We start from the raw sequence: 20,510 nt of genomic DNA on the forward strand, positions 1-20,510 counted from the left end.
CCCCTTACCTCTACATACTGCTTTACAATTTATAAAGTCCCTTCACTTTTATTCCTCAACAGCAACCCGTTTGGTGGTAGAATCACAGTAACTTACGTTCACGCAGCTTGTAGTTTCTACTTTCACACACTGCGCTGGTTATTTTATAGAAGAGACTTAAGGAGGTTAAGTCACTCCACTAAGCACAAACAGATGGTAGGTGAAGGGCCTGGAAAACTGCGGGATTCTACTCAGTCAATAATAGACACTTCTAACCCTTCAAAGTTCAAAGTGCAACACTCCAAGGGGAGCAACCTCACTGAGAGAACGGTACAAGACAGGACCTCGAAGTCTCAGCTGACCGTCTCGGTCTCGGTCGGTTTCCCTCCCCAAAGACGGGGAAAGTGAGGCAGCAGGCAGAGACAAATGCCTAATTTGGACTCACGCAGGGGGTGTTGGTGGGATGGACTCTCCCCACCCTACTCGGGCACTAAGCCCGGAAGCAGTTGGATCCTGTGTCTAGGACACCTGGTCGATGAATTCCCGTGTCCCTTTCACTATTCCCCACTCTGGCTTTCTTATGGATGGAGGTGTCTTCTTCCCATCACCGCCCAAAAACCCCCTCTCCCCAAGGTCCTTACCCAATTTTCAGCTCCGGCCTCCGTAGTACGAGAATCCGCTAGTTCTGGCTCCTACCTCCCAGCCCCATTCTGTCTTTCTATCCCAAGGCGTTTCTAAATCTCCCAGGGGAGGTCCGCCTCCCACCCGTGCCACCTAGACCGCAAACTCCACAAAAGGAACCCTCCCAAAGCGTCCCCTCATCTACCCTTTCTATCCCGGGCACCCCTGAGTAGATAGGACCCCCTCAGTACCAGGAGCCACCCCAGGAGATAGATAGCTGCCTCTCACCTGGGCCCTGTTAGCCTCAGCCTCCTCAGAAGGGCGACCCCCAAGAACCTCTTCTGGTGAGGACCCCCGAAAGAGGAAACACCCTCTTCTAGGAACCTCTTCGGATTCCTCAAGCGCGGGCCTCGGTGGAAAACCTCTCGGCTGTTTCTCGGCTTCTGAGCAACGCCACCTCTCTCCCGGGCCCTTTCCCAGAGCCTGCCCCGGCTCCAGTCCGGTCCGCCCGCCCCAGGCTCGAGAGGCTGTTTCCCTCCCTCACAGTCGCCTCCAACCCTCACACTCCCTCCCGCTCCGCGTGCCCAGGGGGCTTCTCAGAGCAGCGCGGTCGGGCTGCAGCACTGACTTTCTCTAGCTCCCGGGCCCACCGGAGCGAGGGGGCGGCGGCGCGACTCCTTTGTGACAGGTCCGAGAGAACGGTAAAGATGGACGCGAGGCCACGGCGCTGCCATTACGCGCACAGCCCTCCCCCGCTTCGTACCGCCCCGGCCCTCCCTCAGTCCCCTAGGAAACGCCCCTTCCTCGGTGGCAATCCCTCTCCTTGACAGCCAATCACCTTTCAAAAATCGTGTCACGTGACCAGAAGAACCGGCCCGCCCCCCAAGCGTAAACTGGCCAATCCTCATCCTGAGACGTGAACAGCCCAATCAAGTCTCTCCGGCTAGTTTTCAGGGTACCGGATTTCCATCGGGCTCCCGGGGAGGAAGAGCTCCGCGGATTGGGTTACGTCGCCGGAAGTGGGGCGGGACTCTATTGTGGCGGTGAGGAACAGGAAGCCCTGAAGGGTCAAAAGGAATACAAAAGCAAAGGCTATTTTCTTTTTTTTTTTCTTCTTTCATTCGTTCCTTCCTGTTTCTTTCTTTCTTCCTCTCATTTTTGTTTTTCTTTTTTAAGAGCGAGCGGCTCTGCGGTGGCGGTTTGGGGTAGGCGCCGCCGAGGTGAGGGCGTCTCGCCTCCGGCGCGCCGGTAGGTGAGTGCGGCCTCGGTACTGGCCTGGCAGCGACACCTGGGTTCCAGCTTCTTTACCGAAGAGAAGGGGAGCTGTAGCTGCTGTTAGGGATAGGGCCAGGCCTGTTCTCAGTCCGCCCACCCGCCCCTTGCCCGGAGTAGCCGAAGCCCGGGGCTTGCAGGCCCAGCCTGAGGGTAGCTGAGGGTGCCCGCGGGAAGGCATCTGGGTGGCGGGGGAGGACCCTTTCAGGCGGGCCCAACACTGCCGGGCGTTTAGTGGGTTTTCCCCACTCTTCTGCTAGATAGGGCCACCCAGGCTTCAAGTGAGTAGCAGGCTGCGTTCCAGAGGTCTTGGAACAGGCCCAGGTTACTCCGATGTGCGGCGTCTGGTTGGAAATGGTTGCATCCCAGAGTGGAAGTGCAGGATGGGAAGCACATTTATTGTGTGCCATGTACTAGTTGCTGTGCCAAGCGCATTTTCTATTACGGAAAACAAGCCAGCTGGCCCGTTTTGCAGAAAACTTAAGGAACAAAGACGGAGAGTTGAAGCGTCATGCTTGAGAGTTGGTGGTCCTTGTGATAGTCCACACAGAGGAAAAGGGGAGACCTGTTTGTTCGTAGTCGTGCTTCTTAAACGTTAGTGGAAAACAACATCTCCTGGGGCCCTTTTAAAATGCAGACTCTCAGACCCCCGCACCCTCAGGTAGTCTGGTTAGTTCAGGAGTGGGACCCAAGAAGCCACATGCGAGCCTGGTGGTCGGAATTCCCGATGACCTCTTGCCTACCACTTGTGAGATAAGATTTGTCGATTCTTCAATTATTTGGTATATTCATGTGTCCACAGGGACACCATAAAATAGAAGGCACCCTTCTGAAATCTTTGAAGAGAATCAGTGGGTAGACTCCTTTTTGATACAAAATATTGAGCCGACAGCAGCTTTTACAGTCTTTAGTTAGATAACCTGCGAACAATTTGTAAGGGTCTGAAAGTATAGGCTGCCCGATTATCTTTCTCAACTGAAGTCTTAATGTCCTTACTCTGTGGGGAAGTGCTTCATAATATAAGAAAGGGATAATTTTGTCAAAACCATTTAGTTGTTTATCAGCCTTCACTTTCATCTTCCAAGAATCGTGATGCTTGGTTAGAGTCAAGCTGCTGTTTTAGCTATTGAAAACCACGTATGTGGTAAATCAAGTAACAAGTGCAATGTAAGTACAGGGTCATAGTGTAATTATGCCTTCGCGGCAGCTAAATTAAGCATTTTCAACGTGTTCACTATTAGTAACCTTTTGAACATACTTTGTCTTCATTCTTAAATATTATGTTTCATTCTTCACTATAGAATGTTTATTGTTTTGTCTAAAATGAAGTATGGACAAGTTTAAAAAAATATTTGTCTTTGGTTTTCTGTATTTCCACCATGCTGTATGGAACTATGGGTTTGTTTTTGTTCAGTTTGTTTGGTATTTATTAGACTTCTTGAATCTGTGGATTAGTGTCTTTCGTTAGTTCCGTGAAAATTCTCAGCCATTTTATATGCATATACTGCTTCTTCCCATTGTCTCTCTTTTTTGTTGATTTAACTAAACCTTTTCATTCTTTTCTCTATATCTTTTACTCTGTTCTTTCATAGTACATTCTGGATAATTTCTTTATTCTCAAGTTATTTCCATTGTTATTAAACTCGGCCACTGAAATCTTAAATCATATATTGCATTTTTTAGTTTCTGAAGTTCTGTTTGGTTTGTGACACTGTTTTACAGTTTCTTATTTCTTATTATTAATTTTGAGGCTTAATTTTATTTCTTTAAACATGGAAAGTATAGTTGTTTTTGTAATCTCTATGTTTAATTCCACTGTCTGAATTCCCTTTGGGAGAGTCTGTTTCTGTTGTCCATTATTCCTGCTGTTTTACTTCCCAGTTCATCTTTACTTTGAAGCTGTAGTTCTTTTGGATACCAAATTAAGATGGAGAGGGAGGTAGTTGTCAGCCTCCACTTCCTGGATGGGCTCCTGGCTTGAACTTGTTTCTGTTATCTCATAAAGGCACTGAAACTTTAGCTTTTAGGTCAGAGAAATCCTCAGGATGAAATCCATTTTGAATATTGGGCTTAATTTCTGGTTTTCACCTTCTAGATTGTGTCCAAATTCTTTACTATCTTGTTAGCTTTTCTATTTAAGAATTAATATTTTTGGCCGGGCGCGGTGGCTCACACTTGTAATTCCAGCACTCTGGGAGGCCGAGGTGGGCAGATGACTTGAAGTCAGGAGTTTGAGACCAGCCTGGCCAACATGGTGAAACCCTGTCTCTACTAAAAAACACAAAAATTAGCCAGGCATGGTGGCGGGCGCCTGCAATCCCAGTTACTCAGGAGGCTGAGGCAGGAGAATCGCTTGAACCTGGGAGGTGGAGGTTGCAATGAGCCGAGATCGTGCCACTGCACTCCAGCCTGTGTGACAGAACAAGACCCTGTCTCAAAAAAAAAAAAATTTTTTTTAACAAATTTCAGGCATATTTAGTGCAGAGGTGGATAATTGGATACTATTTCAAGAAATGAAAATCCCGGCCGGGCGCGGTGGCTCAAGCCTGTAATCCCAGCACTTTCGAGGTCAAATACCTAGCCCGGAGCTTGCAGTGAGCTGAGATCCGGCCACTGCTATTCTCAAGAAATGAAAATCCCCCTGTATTCTGATTTTTGGAATGTGAAATTTGTGTGATTTCTAGCATCCTTAAGTTAAAGATGGTTATTCTTCATATACCTAAAATTTCCACCACTTTCACTGTGCGTCGTCACAGCCACTGTGAAAATTAAGCTTCCCCAATGCTTATCCTAGTCTTCCTTTCTTTACTCTTTAGTGCCTCTTAATGGCCTGTAACCTAGTTTTACTTTTCCTTAAATTGCTGTGTACCAACCTTACTTCTTTTACTGAATGAGTGTAAGTTCCTCAGTTGCCTGTTTAGTACATAGCATTGTATCTTGCACGTAATAGGTTCTCTGTAAATATTTGCTTCAAAAAATTTTTTTTCTTTTGAGATGGAGTCTTGCTCGCATCACGCAGGCTGGAGTGCAGTGGTGCGATCTCGGCTCACTACAACCTCCGCCTCCCGGGTTCAAGCGATTCTGGGATTACAGGCATGTGCTACCACGCCCAGCTAATTTTTGTAGTTTTAGTAGGACGGGGTTTCGCCATGTTGGTCAGGTTGGTCTGGAACTCCTGACCTCAGGTGATCCATCTGCCTCAGCCTCCCGAAATGCTAGGGTTACAGGCATGAGCCACTGCGCCAAAAAAAAAAAAAAAAAAAAAAATTATTTGGCCTTGTCTGGTTATTGTAATGCAAAGCCCCCCCTCCCCTCGTTTTTGTTTTTTTTTTAAAGGGAAATGGGTATCTCATTATGTTGCCCAGGCTGGCTTTGAACTCCTAGGCTCAAGCAGTCCTCCAGTCTCAGCCTCCTGAGTAACTGGGACTGCGATTATTTGTTTTATTTTGTTTTTAATTTGGTCTTGAAGTGGAGTTACGTAGGGTGGGGGGAGGGAGGATGGAATATGACTTGAGGTGTGGGTTAGGTTCTGAAGCGAGCCTAGATGACAAAATAGCTTACAAGCAAAGCTACCCTTGAAATTTCAGGGAAGCAGCATGTTAATTGTAGTACCAGTGTTGCACAATTCTGACATGGCCAGTGTGATATTATAAAATACATATTTGGCCTTCGTCCCTGTCTCCTGTGGCATACAACTCCTATAATCCTTGGAATCTCCAAAATGATTGGTGTCTTTTTATATGCTAAGGAGCTGACTGGTGGCTGGCAGCCCCTAAGTAGCTTTAGGATGGCGGCTGGTCACTTGAAAGACCCAGGAAAGATTAGAGAGTTGGGACTTTCAGCCCCTCCCCAGTGTCCAACCTCTGGGGAAAGGAGAGGGCAGAGGAGCTGATGATTGTGTTGATCACCAGTGGTCACTGTTTAATTAATCATGTCTAAGTAATGAAGCTTCCATAAAACCCCAAAAGACTGGGTTTGGGGAGCTTCTGAATAGGTGGACGTGGGAAGTTCCTGGATGATGGTGCCCCAGAGAGTGCATGGAAGCTCTGTGCCTTTCCCACATGCCTCGCCCTATGCATCGCTTCATCTGTATCCTTTGTAATATCCTTTTATAATAAACCGGTATATGTAAGTAAAGTGTTCCTCTAAGTTCCTCTGAGTTCTGTGAACTGGTCTAGCAAATTCATAGAACCTAAGGAGCAGGTCATGGGAACCCCGATTAATAGCCAGTTGGTCCGAACCACAGGGAAAACAACCTGGTCCTTGTGGTTGGTATCTATAAATGGAGGCTAGTCTTGTGGGACTCAGCCCTCAGCCTGTGGGATCTGATGCAGTCTCCATCCAGGTAGGTAGTGTCAGAGTTGAACTGAATTAGAGGACACCCAGCCGGTTGGTGTCTGCTGCAGAATTGGTGGATTGCTTGGTGTGTGGGGACATATCCCTCACAGAATTATACTGTGTTGATTGTTGAGTGAGAGAATAGGAAAAACACTTTGGTTTGGGTTTTTTTTCTCTAGATCCTCAGGCAAGTTTTATTTTGGCTTTGGAAAAAACTGCTGTTTTTCTTCCTGTGAGCCCCAGATGAAGTTGTTGGTTTGTATTTAGGAGTCACAATATGTAAAAAATGCAATGAATACAATCATGCATAGTGAGGGAAGTGTTCATATTCGGAGAGGCGCATGTGAATGAGGATCAGCTAAGGGAACTGATATTTAAATTAGTTGTCTTCTAGTGCATATAGATGAATTCAAGATAAACGCGCATTTGAGTCTCTGCTCTTGCGCTATGGAAAGATAAATCAATAATTTTTTTAACTTTTTTATTTTTTTCCCCAGGCAGGGTCTTGTGCTGTTGCCCAGTCTGGAGTGCAGTGGCCCTCATAGCTCACTGTAGCCTGGAACTCCTCGGCTGAAGCCATCTTCCCACTTCAGCCTCCTAAGTAGTGCACCATCACACCTGGCTAATTTTTAAATTTTTTTTGTAGAGACAGAGTCTCACTGTGTTGCCCAGGCTGGTCCTAAACTCCTGGCCTCAAGTGATGCTCCCACCTTGGCCTCCCACAGCTTTGGGACTACAGGCATGAGCCACTGTGCCCAGTCTGTTTGTTTGTTTATTTTTAATAGAGATGGAGTCTCGCCATGTTACCCAGGCAGGTCTTGAACTCCTGGACTCAAACAGTCCTGCCTTGGCCTCCCAAAGTGCTCAGATTGCAGGTGTGAGCTACTGCACCAGGCCTTAATTTCTTTTTGTTTTTTTTTTTCTTTTTCTGAGACGGAGTCTCACTCTATTGCCCAGGCTGGAGTACAGTGGCGTGAAATCTCAGCTCACTGCAACCTTCGCCTCCTGGGTTCAAGTGATTCTCCTGCCTCAGCCTCCCAGGTAGCTGGGATTACAGGTGCATGTCACCACACCTGGCTAATTTTGTATTTTTAGTAGAGATGGGGTTTCACCATGTTGGCCAGACTGGTCTTGAACTCCTGAACTCAAGTGATCAACCTCCCTCGGCCTCCCAAAGTGCTAGGATTACAGGTGTGAGCCACTGCGCCTGGCCGAATTTCTTATTATATGTGTTCCATAGATGCCTGAGAGATTATTGCAAAGCCGAATTTTTTATTGTATGTGTTTCATAGATGCCTGAAAGGTTATTGTAAATTGCCCCTTATAATAAACATTTAAAATATGGATTAAATTGCTTTTTCTGTGGTTTTTAGATTCTTTTAGTCTCCTTTGCTACTGGAGTATGTTAAATAAGCTTCAGTGTTAGAAGATTGACTTTACTTTGCCTAGTAATAAATACTAACAGCAGGCTCTCTGTTAGCAGTTACCATCCTCTAAATAAATTTTATGATATAGGAAAAGTCAGCTAAATTTTTAAAAATCTAAATTATTGTATCTTGGTAGAAGTGCCTTCTGTCCAGAAAGCAGTCTTTATTTGGAATATAGTTGAGTTAGCCAGATGGCAAATTCCTCTTAGTTGCTGTCCTGCATTTTGAAGTACAATGTGACTTGAACATCAGAGTAAAAAATGTTGGAAAGCAATAATCTGTATTTACTGACAGAAGGAAATGAATTGACCTATTGCTTTTGCTACTCAGAGTGAAGCCTTAAAACAATAGAACACAGAAACCTGATTCTGGTGTGTTTTTACATGTACAGTCTGTCTAATTTTAGAATTAGAAGGATATGGTGGCCAATGATGTAAACACTTAAGTAGTTTGCCATCACATAATTCAATTCCATAGGAAACCAGATCTCATTACCTGTGTCATGGCACTAACTTAATGGAGTCATTTTTCAAGTTAGGAATAGCAGTTATTTGGGGAGCAGCAATGTAAGTTTTGTATTTTAAAATGTGTAGTGTGCTGTGTAAGAACTGAGCCCATTTTGTCCCACCACCCTGGAAATTAAATACCACAGTCTCCAATGTAAACCCAGTAGTTCAGTGTTTAACAGTTACTTTGGCTTGAAATATAAGAACTTTGTTTTCTTGACTGTCAGGCAGATTTGAAAACCACGTTCTTTATTTGTGCCAGTTTGAACTTTAAGTTTGGTGGACAAAGTGAATTTTGAAATGATTTTAGTTTTCTATGAATTCCCTATTTGAAGAACTTGAATAAATCCTTTAAAAAATAATGTAATGTTTAGTTTGATAATTAAACTTGAGTCACTTTGAAAAAACATGTGAGTAAAGGAAAGCTGACAGCATTTGTTTACTCTTTCTAAAGTGGAACACAGTAAGGACAAAATAAGCATTCCTAATATAAGTCCTCTGCATTCCTACAGGGATCTTCACAGTTAGAGCCCATATCCCCGATATCCCTGGGCTGTTTGTCTTTTGTTTTGTTTTTAATTACTCTAGCAAACAAAAGGGGAAAAGAAGAGACTTGTGAAAATTTACCTAGACAATAGGAATTAGAAGTCACTACAATCTAGTTTTCTAGCTTCTCTGTCTACTTCCAGCAGGTCAGTAAGTTACAGGTACTTATCACCTCTTTCTTGCAGAATAAACAGCCATTGGACTCTTCAAAGAAATACGCTGTCTGCATCAAGTACTGCTTTTGCAGGTTAAGTGACCATTTTTAATCAGTTGAAATTAAAGGAAAGTAGCAGTTATTTTTGAGAGATGATATCAATTATATGATATAGTAAAATGATTTAAGTTTTGGTCCTTTGTTTCTTACTGCATAAATTGTATGGTGTTTGAATAGAATTCCTATGATACTGACACTTCAGCAAATACTTGCTTGATGGCTACCAATCTCTATAGCTTGCACTTGACAGTACCTAGGAATGTTCATGTGAGTTCATTCCTCCCTGCTCAGATTCTTCAGCTCCTCATGGTTGGTTTATTTAGTAAGTATTTGAATACCTAATATATGCCAGATACTGTGCTAATAATAATAAGCACTGTGGAGATGAAGAGCTGTTGGAACAGTCATAGATAATAAAACACAATGAATAAGGGCTGTAGTAGAGTTATGAATGATCATAGCAGGAACACAAAGGAAGGAAATACATATTAACTACTCTAGGAGGTCTTTTCATAAAGGAGATGGTCTTCAGTGAGATTCTGGGTGGGTGGAGCAGCAGTTTGCATGGGGTGAAAAGAAAGCAAGGATATTCCTGGCAGAGGGAACAGCCTGAGCAAAGCCATGCAGAGAATGAGGACCTACAGAAGAAAATGCTAATTTGAAAAAAGATGTATAAAGCAGTCTATGTTTTAGTCTACTCCTTTTAAACTTACAGAAATTTATTACTATTGTGGCCATCTAACTTGGCTTACTTTCTTTATTTGGGGATCAAGGGAATGCCAGAATTATGATATTAGTTTTATTATTAATTAATTAATTTATTTGTTGAGACAGGGTCTCACTCTGTTGCCCAGGCTAGAGCGCAGTGGTGCAATCATGGCTCACTGCAGCCTCAGCCTCCTGGAGTAAATGATCCTCCCACCTCAGCCTCTGAGTAGCTGGGACTACAGGCACACACCACCATGCCTGGCTAGTTTTTAAAATTTTTTTGTAGAGATGGGGGGGTCTCGCTTTATTGTCCAGGCTGGTCCTCCTGCCTTGGCCTCCCAAAGTGCTGGGATTATAGGCATGAGCCACCATGCCCAACCTGAATTAAGAAATTAGTTTTAAAGAGCAGACTTTTATAAGTGTGCATTAGTTTTGACAGTGTGACTTTGCTTTCGGGAGACCAACCCACTGAGAGCTGATGAGAAATACATTTCTTGTCCCCTTTTTGCCCCTGCAGCACTTGTCTTTAAATTTTTTTTTTTTAATGTATGCATTTGCTTTATTTCTTATTTTCATTAACCAACTGATTTCTGGTTTTGTCCCTGTGTATAAAAGATTGTAGGCCGGGTGCAGTGGCTCATACGTATAACCCCAGCACTTTGGCAGGCTGAGGTGGGCAGATCATATCGCTTGAGTCCAGGAGTTTGAGACCAGCCTGGGCAACATAGTGAAACCCTGTCTCTGCAAAAAAAAAAAAAAAAATTAGTCAGGTGTAGTGGTGCATACCTGTAGTCCCAGGTATTCGGGAGGCTGAGGCATGAGAACTGCTTGAACCCAGGAGGCTCTCTGATTTCTTATTTAGATGGAAATGTAAAAATCTAGGGTTTGGTTTTTTTTTTTTTTGGCATATTGGAAGATTTTTTAATTTTCTGTTTTAAAAATATAGGCCAGGCACAGTGGCTCATGCCTGTAATCCCAACACTTTGGGAGGCCAAGGCCAGTGGATCACCTGAGGTCAGGAGTTCAAGACCAGCCTGGCCAACATAATGAAACCCCATCTTTACTAAAAATACAAAAAGTAGCCGGGCATGGTGGCACACACCTGTAATCCCAGCTACTCAGGAGGCTGAAGCAGGAGAATCACTTGAATCTGGGAGGCGGAGGTTGCAATGAGCCAAGATCATGCCACTGCACTCCGCCTGTGTGGCAGAGCGAGACTCTGTCCTAAAAAAAAAAAAAAAATTATATATATATAACAAGAATGAAGAGAGACATTTACTGGGGCACCAATGGCATTGCCATATCCTAGTATTTCCCAGGTTTAAATCATATCTAATCTGATAAATTCATTTCCTGGAGACATGATTATTTTTCTCCATCTTATAAGATTAAAGTAACTAGGAATGTTTGGCTCAGAAAAACAACAAATTAGGAAGAACATGGGAATTGTCTTCAAACAACTGAAATATGGTCATGTTAGAAAAGATTCGATTCTTTTTGTATAGTCCCAGTGGATTGAACCTATGTGTTGAATTTATAGTAAAACAGATTTCACTTCAGTTTAAGGAAGAACTATCCTAACAGTCAAATCTGCTTAGAGAGGGAGTTGGCTGCCTAGGAAGGGAGTGCAGTGGTCCCTCTTGAAGTTTTAATATATGAGTTGGATGACCTTCTCCTGGGTGTGTATGGTAAATTCAGATGTCGAGTGATTATCGTGTTAGGTAGGCTATAAGGACCTATCCTACTCTGAATTATTTAGGAAAAATGGGTGATGGAAAGAAACCAAGTGATTAATACAGGATGAGAAAGGAGACTTAATGGTTAATAGGGGATGAGAAAGGGGGAAACTGAGGGTTGTCCAGAATGTCTCTCCCAATCATTAGAGCCCTAGAAAGTTCACGTTTTCTCTGCCAGAGACGTTTAAGAAATTGTTGGCTCTGGTTTCATAAGAGGTTGTTCTGTAGAACTTGAGGAATTTTTGGCATTTTCACAGAGACTGAACAGTTCTGCTTCAGTAATGAGCCTCTGGCTGGAGTCGTTGAGTGATGCTAAATCAGAAGTGTCCAGGTTGTGGGCTTTAGGTGGGAGCAACAGCGTCTGTCAGTTGATTTCATTTCTTTCTAGTAATTTTCACAATTCTTTCTTATTATTGTTACATTAAACTAAACCTCAGCAACAGGCTGAGACTATTCTCTTGTTCTGAACGTTTGGTTTTGTTTTTTCAGCTTCCATTTCTAGCTTTACTAAATAAAAATGTTGCATGAATATTCTTAACACTGGAATTTGAAGTAGGAAGAAAGCTGAAGTCGACATGTCTTTGTTTTCAACCAAGATTTAGTGTTTTCTGGGGAGGAGTATGGTAAAGTTGGTAAGAGTATGAATTTTTGATGTTAGGCCTGACTTTGGTTCTTGGCTCTACCATTCACCACGTGTATCACCTTAGACAAATAATCTAACTCCTCTGGACCTCAACTTCATCTATAAACATAATATTTCTCATAGGATCAATGACCATGTTAATTAGATAATATCCATAAAAAGAATACAGTACATGGTAAGAGCTCATTAGCAGTTAGCTGCCTTATTTTTGTGGTAGCGTGGAAACTTACTGTTTTTGTTGTTAGTGGTCATCTTGGAATGGACATTGGATTGAATATGTGCCTCCTTGTTAGCGCATAGTGCTGTGAATAACACATAACATGTCTGGGTAGGGGTTGATTCTACAGTTACTCAAAAGGAAAGAAACCAATAAAGAAAAACAGAGATTTAGTTTAAAAGGAGTAATACGGCCAGCTGCAGTGGCTCACACCTATAATCCCAGCACTTTGGGAGGCCTAGGCAGGTGGATCACGAGGTAAGGAGTTCGAGACAAGCCTGGCTGACATAGTGAAACCCCATCTCTACTAAAAATACAAAAATTAGCTGGGCATGTTGGCACACGCCTATAGTCCCAGCTACTCAGCAGGCAGAGACAGGAGAATTGCTTGAACCCGGGAGGCGGAGGTTGCAGTGAGTTGAGATTGCACCACTGGACTCCAGCTTGGGCGACAGAACAAGACTTCATCTCAAAAAAAAAAAAAAAAAAAGAAGTAATAAGTAATACACACTCTGCTATCTTTATTTCCTTCTCTCCTCTGAAGAAAAGCTCAGGTAGAAATAACAGATTAGGTAATCTTCTGTGTCAAAATATGCATAAAATGGTTGAGGTGATTGTGAGAGTGAGAAAAGAGAAGGATTGAAGTTCAAATCTTAAATGGCACAGACAAGGGGTTTACAAGGAGGAAGGTCAGGAGAGAGATAAATGAAGAGTCAGATTAATATTCAGGAAAGTACATGGAACTGAAGTTGGAGTTGGGAGATCTGTTCTTCCAGTCTCACTTTCTCCATTCATGGTTTGTTCACGTTCCCTGCTGTACAGACTGGACTTGATCACTAAATCTTCAGTAGCTGAGATTCTCCATCTTAATCTACTTGGAGGCAAGAGCAGGTGAATCAAGATAGTGTAATGTCCCAGAAACAGGAATTTCAAGAAGAAGCAATGTCAGATGTTACAGAAATAAAGGAGGATAAAGCTGGGAAAAGGATGGGATGCTCAGGAGGCCAATTTATCTAGATTAGAAGGACAGAGAAGTACCTGCAATGTGAGATTTACTATGGAACACCAGGTAATAAGAATTATTCCAGGTCCTCTTGCCAACTGTGTAGATAACATTGATGTTAATAAAAATTCCCTGATATGTTTGGAAAAGTGTATTCATGTGCTTTCATCAATGGCCTATAAATTAAACTATTTGAGAGTTTTTTTTTTTTTTTTTTTTGAGACAGAGTCTTGCCCTGTCGCTCAGGCTTGGGTGCCTCCCAGGTTTAAGTGATTCTCCTGCCTCAGCCTCCTGAGTAGCTGGGATTACAGGTGCGTGTAATCCCAGCACTTTGGGAGGCCGAGGCAGGAGTTCAGGAGTTTGGAACCAGCCTGGCCAACATGATGAAACTCCATCTCTACCAAAAATACAAAAATTAGCCAGGCGTGGTAGCAGGTGCCTGACTAATTTTTGTATTTTTAGTAGAGATGGGGTTTCACCATGTCAGTCAGGCTGGTCTTGAACTCCTGACCTCATGATCTGCCTGCCTTGGCCTCCCAAAGTGCCAGGATTACAGGCATTTGCCACCGCGCCCGGCTGAGAATTTTTTCAATTCAAAGTTGGAAGATAATTTTTAGTTTGTTGCTGGGTGAGACAGAGCTAAATCTCCTTGTTTCTCTTTAGAATTTTAATTGCAGTTCTCACTTGAAATGATATTTTTGTTTTTGTTTTTGTTTTGTAGATTGGTTGTTTCATTATGGATGGAGGGGATGATGGTAACCTTGTTATCAAAAAGAGGTTTGTGTCTGAGGCAGAACTAGATGAACGGCGCAAAAGGAGGCAAGAAGAATGGGAGAAAGTTCGAAAACCTGAAGATCCAGAAGGTATACTGTGACATTCAGTATAATGGTCTTTAATCCACGCAGTAGCCCTGCAGAGTAGGTATTAATTGTCCTCACTTTGTTTTATTTATTTACTTTTTTGAGACGGAGTCTCACTCTGTTGCCCAGGCTGAAGTGCAGTGGTGCGATCTTGGCTCACTGCAACCTCCGCCTCCCGGGCTCAAGAGATTCTCCTGCTTCAGCCCTCCGAGTAATTGGGATTACAGGCACCTGCTACCATGCCTGGCTAATTTTTGTATTTTTGGTAGAGATGGAGTTTCATCATGTTGGCCAGGCTGGTTCCAAACTCCTGAACTCCTGCCTCGGCCTCCCAAAGTGCTGGGATTACAGGCGTGAGCCACCATGCTGGCCAATTGTCCTTACTTTAGAGTTGAGGAACTGAGACTCAGAGGGGTGAAGTCACCTGTGTAAGGTCCTGCACAGCTGGGAGTAGAGCCAGGATACTCACATCCTATTCCTTTTCTGCCTACCACACTGCCTTCCAAGAGATTCTGCTCCTCTCCTCCATCTATACAGGTGGATCCATGGTCTGAACAACTGAGAACACAGCTGCTGTGGAGGGTTAGGGCTGGCCCCTCAATCAGTTAACTGTTTCAGGCCATGGGCGCTATTGACATTGATAGTTGGCTTTGAGAACTGCTGGCCCCTCTCTGAGGTCCGAAGGGAAACTGGACTTTGTACTATTTTTGTGTTGTCCACACCCTCAGATCATGCAGAGACTTGACTTTGTCTTTAAAAGCTTTTGTGATTCCAAAATAATATGAAAACAATCTGAAGTATGTATCTCCTCCCCTTCCACCTCTCTCCCATCTCCTTTTCCTTTCAGAATGTCCAGAGGAGGTTTATGACCCTCGCTCTCTGTATGAAAGACTACAGGAACAGAAGGACAGGAAGCAGCAGGAGTATGAGGAACAGTTCAAATTCAGTAAGGTTCCGAAAACACAGTTCAAGGGACTCTGTGGGGTATTTTTGACGCACTTTTGCCTCGTGCAGCACTTTTCCTAACTAGCCATGGAATTATCTTGATTTTCAAGTCTCCAGATGCTCATTTGGTGGAAAAGAGACAGCCTTCAGCCTTCTAAACCACATTGAATATTTTTGTTTAGAGCTCAAAACACCCATTTTAATTCTATGGTAATATTTAGTAATGGGAAAAATGCCTTGTTTTTTTATGCGCTGTTATCTATTCAAACGCGATGGTATTTACCAGTTCTTTTTTTTTTAATCCCCTGAAGAATCTGCTGTTTATTAAAAAAGGGGAAAGGAAAAATCTTATTTTTCCCTTTAGCCTGCTAAGTGTTCCCTGTTTAATTATTTCCTCAGAAAACATGGTAAGAGGCTTAGATGAAGATGAGACCAACTTCCTTGATGAGGTTTCTCGACAGCAGGAACTAATAGAAAAGCAACGAAGAGAAGAAGAACTGAAAGAACTGAAGGAATACAGAATATCCTTTGTACCTGGAGGAAAACCTGTAAGGTGTCCATTTTCTCATCAGTATCTATGGATGTCATCTCCTCATCAACAGAAGGGGGGTTTTCTACCTGGTGATCTCTCAAGTCATTTTCAACACTGATTTTCCTGTGATTCTGAAAAGCTGGCAACGGGTTGTGGAGTTTGTGTTGTGTGCAAGGGTGTTGTCAAAAGTCCACATCCTTCTTAGGGTTAACTCAAGGCATCAATCCTAATAGTACTGGGATTAGACTCTCAGACAGGTGGGCAGTGCAGCCAGCTTCATCCAGGGGAGAAATTGGCCTCTGAGTTTTAAAAGAACATGTTTAGCAACTTTCCTGTATTCTTAGTGAGATGTTCTCTACTGGTTATAGCATGCCCTCTCTCCATAGAAGGGCTGAGAAATCTGCAAAGATGACTTTGCTGGGTTGTTGCCTTTTGGTCATCCACTTAAATGTCTTAATAGACATCCCAAATGTAACTTAGCTGAATCAAAATTCTCAATATTGTGCCACATAACCCCCACTCTCATCACACTGCCCTTCCCCAAAGTCTCTTCTTTTTCTGGTCCTCCCAGTCCCAGTAACTGGTAGTCCTATGCCTCCAGGTGCCTGGGCCAAGAACTGTTTCCAAAATATACTCCCAATCTCTTGAATTCTAGGTATCTACTGCTACTGTAGTACTAGTAGACTTTCTTCTGGACTCCTGTGACCATCTAATTGGTTTGTTTCTGCTCTCATCCTCAATAATCTATTCCTTAGACAAGAAAGGGAACTTTAAAAACCATATATGGCATCATGTCACTTTTCTATTTGAAATACTCTAGTGGCTTCCCCTTATATTTAGACTAAAGTCTTATTCTGTATCAGGCCTTTGAAGGCTCTACATTATTTAGGCCAACCCACCTCCTTGTTGCATCTTGAAGCCACTCTTTCTCATGTTGACTGTACTGCAGCCTGCTGCCCTTCTTTATGTTCTCTCTCACCATGCTTTCTGAGTCCATCTCAAGGCCTCAGACTTGCTGTTTCCTCAGCCCAAAATGTTCTGCCCTCAGATTTTGCAAGACGCATTTCACAGCTTAGCCCTCTGCTCAGCTCTCCCTTTTAGAGACCTTCCCTAAGCACCCCACCTAAAATTGCTATCGGTAATATCAATTTTTTTTTTGAGAAGGAGTTTCTCTCTTGTTGCCCAGGCTGGAGTGCAGTGGCACGATCTTGGCTCACTGCAACCTCTGCCTCCCGGGTTCGAGTGATTCTCCTGTCTCAGCCTCCCAAGTAGCTGGGATTACAGGTACATGCCACTACGCCCAGCTAATTTTTATATTTTTAGTAGAGACGAGGTTTCATCATATTGGTCAGGCTGGTCTCGAACTCCTTACCTCAGGTGATCCACCCACTCCAGCATCCCAAAGTGCTGGGATTACAGGCGTGAGCCACTGCACTTGGCCAGTAATATCATTTTTTATAGATTTGTCACTATCTGAAAGTTGTCTTTATTTATTTGCCTACTGGTTTGTCTATCTCTTTCCTGCTAGAATGTGAAATAAATGAGCTCCATAAGAAAAAGACTATCTGACTTTGGCCACTTCTGATTTCCCCAGTGCCTGGCATATAGTAGATTCTCAGTAAATATGTGAATAAATTAATAAATGATTAATAAGAGATATTAATAGGACCATTTGTCTTCATGTGAGGAAGCTTATTTGGATATTTCAAGCTTATATGTTGAGTAACATCACTGGTATAATCCAACAGGCTTCACCTCCAAAATGGACGACTTGACTGTGTATATGTACTAGTTGGTATTTTCTTGCAGAGAATGTGCAGCAGCTTCCATTTTAAGAGTTATGTGGAAGACCTGGACACGTTGGATCACACCTGTAATTCCAGCACTTTGGGACGCCGAGGCAGGAGGATCGCTTGAGTTCAAGAGTTTGAGACCAGCCTGGCCAAAATGGTGAAAACCCATCTCTGCTAAAAATACAAAAATTAGCCAGGCATGGTAGCTTGTGCCTGTAGTCCCAACTACTCAGGAGGCCGAGGCAGGAGAATCGCTTGAACCCAGGAGGTGGAGACTGCAGTGGGCCAAGGTCACGCCACTGTACTCCAGCCTGGGGACAGAACAAGACTTCGTCTTAAAAAAAAAAAAAAAAAAAAAGGATGATGTGGGAGAAGACATGGACTGGAATGGACAGATACCCTGGGAATTGATTTACATCAGAACTGGTGTTCTGTACCAGAAAAGACCTGGCTTCCAGTCCCAGTTCTGTTACTGGCATTCATGTGCAACATGGAGATAGAAGTTTATGGAAAGTTATACCTCAATCTCAACTGTAGGATTGAGGCTGATTATTCTGAACTCCCCCTTCCCTGACCCTGATGACCCCAGAATAATATGTGTTCGTTTGTAGAGGTAGGCAGATACCCATATTGTGTTGTTTCAGACACAAAGCTTTTTCGTCCAAGGAAATACATTCATTACACTTCTCACTTGAATGATATTTTGTTTTATGTTGGCAGACTAGCAAATAAGACATATAGTGTCCCCCAAAGCAGCACCCGGGGAGAAGTGCTGTTGAGTTCACTTTGGTTTTCAATTAAAAGGAAAGAATGAACAGGGCAGCAGTGAGACAAAAGAAACCTTTGTGTCCTGGTAACATTGCAGTACAATGAGGCTCCAGGGATAAGGGCTTTAACTGGAAACTTGGAAAGTTCTGACTGTCTAGAAAAACTGAAAAAAAGCAGGCCTTTCAACTTACTGACATCTAATTCACTAATCCCAAGCATGCAAGTAGCCAGAGACATGTTGAGATAGGAATTGAAGGATTAGACATTTGTTTATTGAAGCTCTAAGTTAGGAACTTGTTCTTGGCTTTGCTTGACTACTATATGATATGTTGTATAATAGGATACTTCTGAATACAAATAAGCTGTGGTTTAAACCATGTAAATAACAGAACTCTTGTTGTTTCCTCTCAGGTTAAACCAGTATTTAGCAGTATTGCGTATGTTAAAAACGGTGCAATTTTAAAAGAATGCTGCATCTAATGAGTTTCTTGAGATTTTTGAGGTGTGTTTGTGTTTTTAAAGCATTTTGGGAGAAGAGGGGCTTAAGAAGGAAAAATTGCTTGTACTTTGTGGATCAAAAATAAGATTATTGGCTGGGCGCGGTGGCTCACGCCTGTAATCCCAGCACTTTGGGAGGCCAAGATGGGCAGATCACGAGGTCAGGAGATCGAGACCATCCTGGCTAACATGGTGAAACCCTGTCTCTACTAAAAATACAAAAATTAGCCGGGTGCGGTGGCGGGTGCCTGTAGTCCCAGCTACACAGGAGGCTGAGGCAGGAGAATGGCGTGAACCCGGGAGGCGGAGCTTGCAATGAGTGGAGATGGCGCCACTGCACTCCAGCCTGGGTGACAGAGTGAGACTCCGTCTCAAAAAAAAAAAGATTATTAACAACCCTACCCCTAAAAGGTTAAGACTTTTCTTCATTTTGAAAGAATAAAAAGTTAAATGTTGGGTTTTGTCTATGTCATGGTATGAATAATGTATGAATATATACATGCTTTTGTTGTGTTTTTTTTTCCATTTTTTGTTTTATTTTTTAATATTTAATATTGAAGGTTTTGAGAACTTCTGTCTCCTAATGATGGAGTAGCAGATAAAAAATCAACATGCTAATTTTTTTTTGGCATTTTCTCCTAGAAAGATGAAATCTTTTTTTTTTTTGAGACAGAGTTTTGCTCTTGTTACCCAGGCCGGAGTGCAGTGGCGTGATCTGAGGTCACCACAACCTCCACCTCCTGAGTTCAAGTGATTCTTCTGCCTCAGCCTCCCGAGTAGCTGGGATTACAGGAATGTGCCACCACACCCAGCTAATTTTCTGTCTTTTTAGTAGAGGCAGGGTTTCTCCATGCTGGTCAGGCTGGTCTTGAACTCCCAACCTCAGATGATCCACCCACCTTGGCCTCCCAAAGTGTTAGGATTACAGGCGTGAGCCACTGCACCTGGCTAATCTCTTTTTTTTTTTTTTTAAATAAAAATGAGTATTAACATTATCTATTTCGGCCGGGCGCAGTGGCTCAAGCCTGTAATCCCAGCACTTTGGGAGGCCGAGACGGGCGGATCATGAGGTCAGGAGATCGAGACCATCCTGGCTAACACGGTGAAACCCCGTCTCTACTAAAAAATACAAAAAAAGCTAACTGGGCGAGGTGGCAGGCGCCTGTAGTCCCAGCTACTTGGGAGGCTGAGGCAGGAGAATGGTGTAAACCCGGGAGGCGGAGCTTGCAGTGAGCTGAGATCTGGCCACTGCACTCCAGCCTGGGCGACAGAGCAAGACTCCGTCTCAAAAAAAAAAAAAAAAAATTATCTATTTCCATGATGACCCTAAAAACATTAAATTCATTAAACTCATAATAGTACTGAGCATTATATCTAATTTCTGTTGCATACTGCAAATATTTAAGGTAACTTGTGCCCATAAGAACAGAGTCAGTTGCCTGGAGAGTGATTAGAATTAGAATTTTAGGATTTCTGGAACTCAGTTTTCTCCATTGTTCAAACATGCCTAGACAAATAACCTTAACCATACATTCTCTACTTCCACCCACCTCTTTGGGCTGATAATTCATGCTTCTTAGATTTCCTGGGCACTAGATGTCACTATTGTTCCAGGCACTACTGCATCTTAAATAAGGACTTGCACCATGTCAGATTTTCATTGAGAATCAGAGGTTGCTTATCTGTATTATTTTGGGCTTTCTATGCTGTCTTCCTCCATGGTTCTTTCATTTATCTTTGAATCAGCTGGATTTGACTGGCAGAATAAAGAAGGGTGGGGCATTTATTTAAATAAGTAGGCCAGACATCTGTTGTGTAAGACATTTCGAGAGAGAGCATAAAATGGAGGGAGAAGTGGAGGGAGAGGAGGGAAGGCTGGTGGAGGGAACAAGTGAAAGTGACCT

General features: G+C 43.2%; 4 protein-coding genes across 8 annotated transcripts in view; 1 reads left to right on the plus strand and 3 right to left on the minus strand.

Moving 5' to 3' along the window:
• Positions 1-1,383, minus strand: part of RSPRY1 (ring finger and SPRY domain containing 1) — a 50,132-nt gene extending 48,749 nt beyond the window's left edge. For 2 of the 5 annotated variants that reach the window (XM_050772925.1, XM_050772921.1), the window contains exon 1: positions 889-1,383. The gene's annotated coding sequence lies outside the window, so the exon portion shown is untranslated. Of the gene's footprint in view, positions 1-620 lie in introns of all 5 variants that reach the window. The other 3 variants (XM_050772924.1, XM_050772922.1, XM_050772926.1) reach the window with 3 other exon arrangements.
• The window catches only part of COQ9 (coenzyme Q9), a 292,337-nt gene that overhangs the window by 257,020 nt on the left and 14,807 nt on the right, over positions 1-20,510 (minus strand). The gene's annotated exons all lie outside the window — the stretch shown is intronic.
• Positions 1-20,510, minus strand: part of CX3CL1 (C-X3-C motif chemokine ligand 1) — a 338,913-nt gene that overhangs the window by 187,009 nt on the left and 131,394 nt on the right. The window lies entirely within an intron of this gene.
• PSME3IP1 (proteasome activator subunit 3 interacting protein 1) overlaps positions 5,249-20,510 on the plus strand; it is a 30,653-nt gene continuing 15,391 nt past the window's right edge. Inside the window, exons 1-4 of the mRNA XM_050773179.1 lie at positions 5,249-6,217; positions 13,932-14,073; positions 14,918-15,016; positions 15,415-15,536. Of these exons, the coding sequence (XP_050629136.1) occupies positions 6,155-6,217; positions 13,932-14,073; positions 14,918-15,016; positions 15,415-15,536 (426 nt within the window). The 5' untranslated portion in view covers positions 5,249-6,154. The remainder of the gene's footprint in view (positions 6,218-13,931; positions 14,074-14,917; positions 15,017-15,414; positions 15,537-20,510) is intronic.

The sequence above is a fragment of the Macaca thibetana genome, chromosome 20 (genome assembly GCF_024542745.1).
Source record: "Macaca thibetana thibetana isolate TM-01 chromosome 20, ASM2454274v1, whole genome shotgun sequence".
NCBI classification, from domain to species: Eukaryota; Metazoa; Chordata; class Mammalia; order Primates; family Cercopithecidae; genus Macaca; species Macaca thibetana.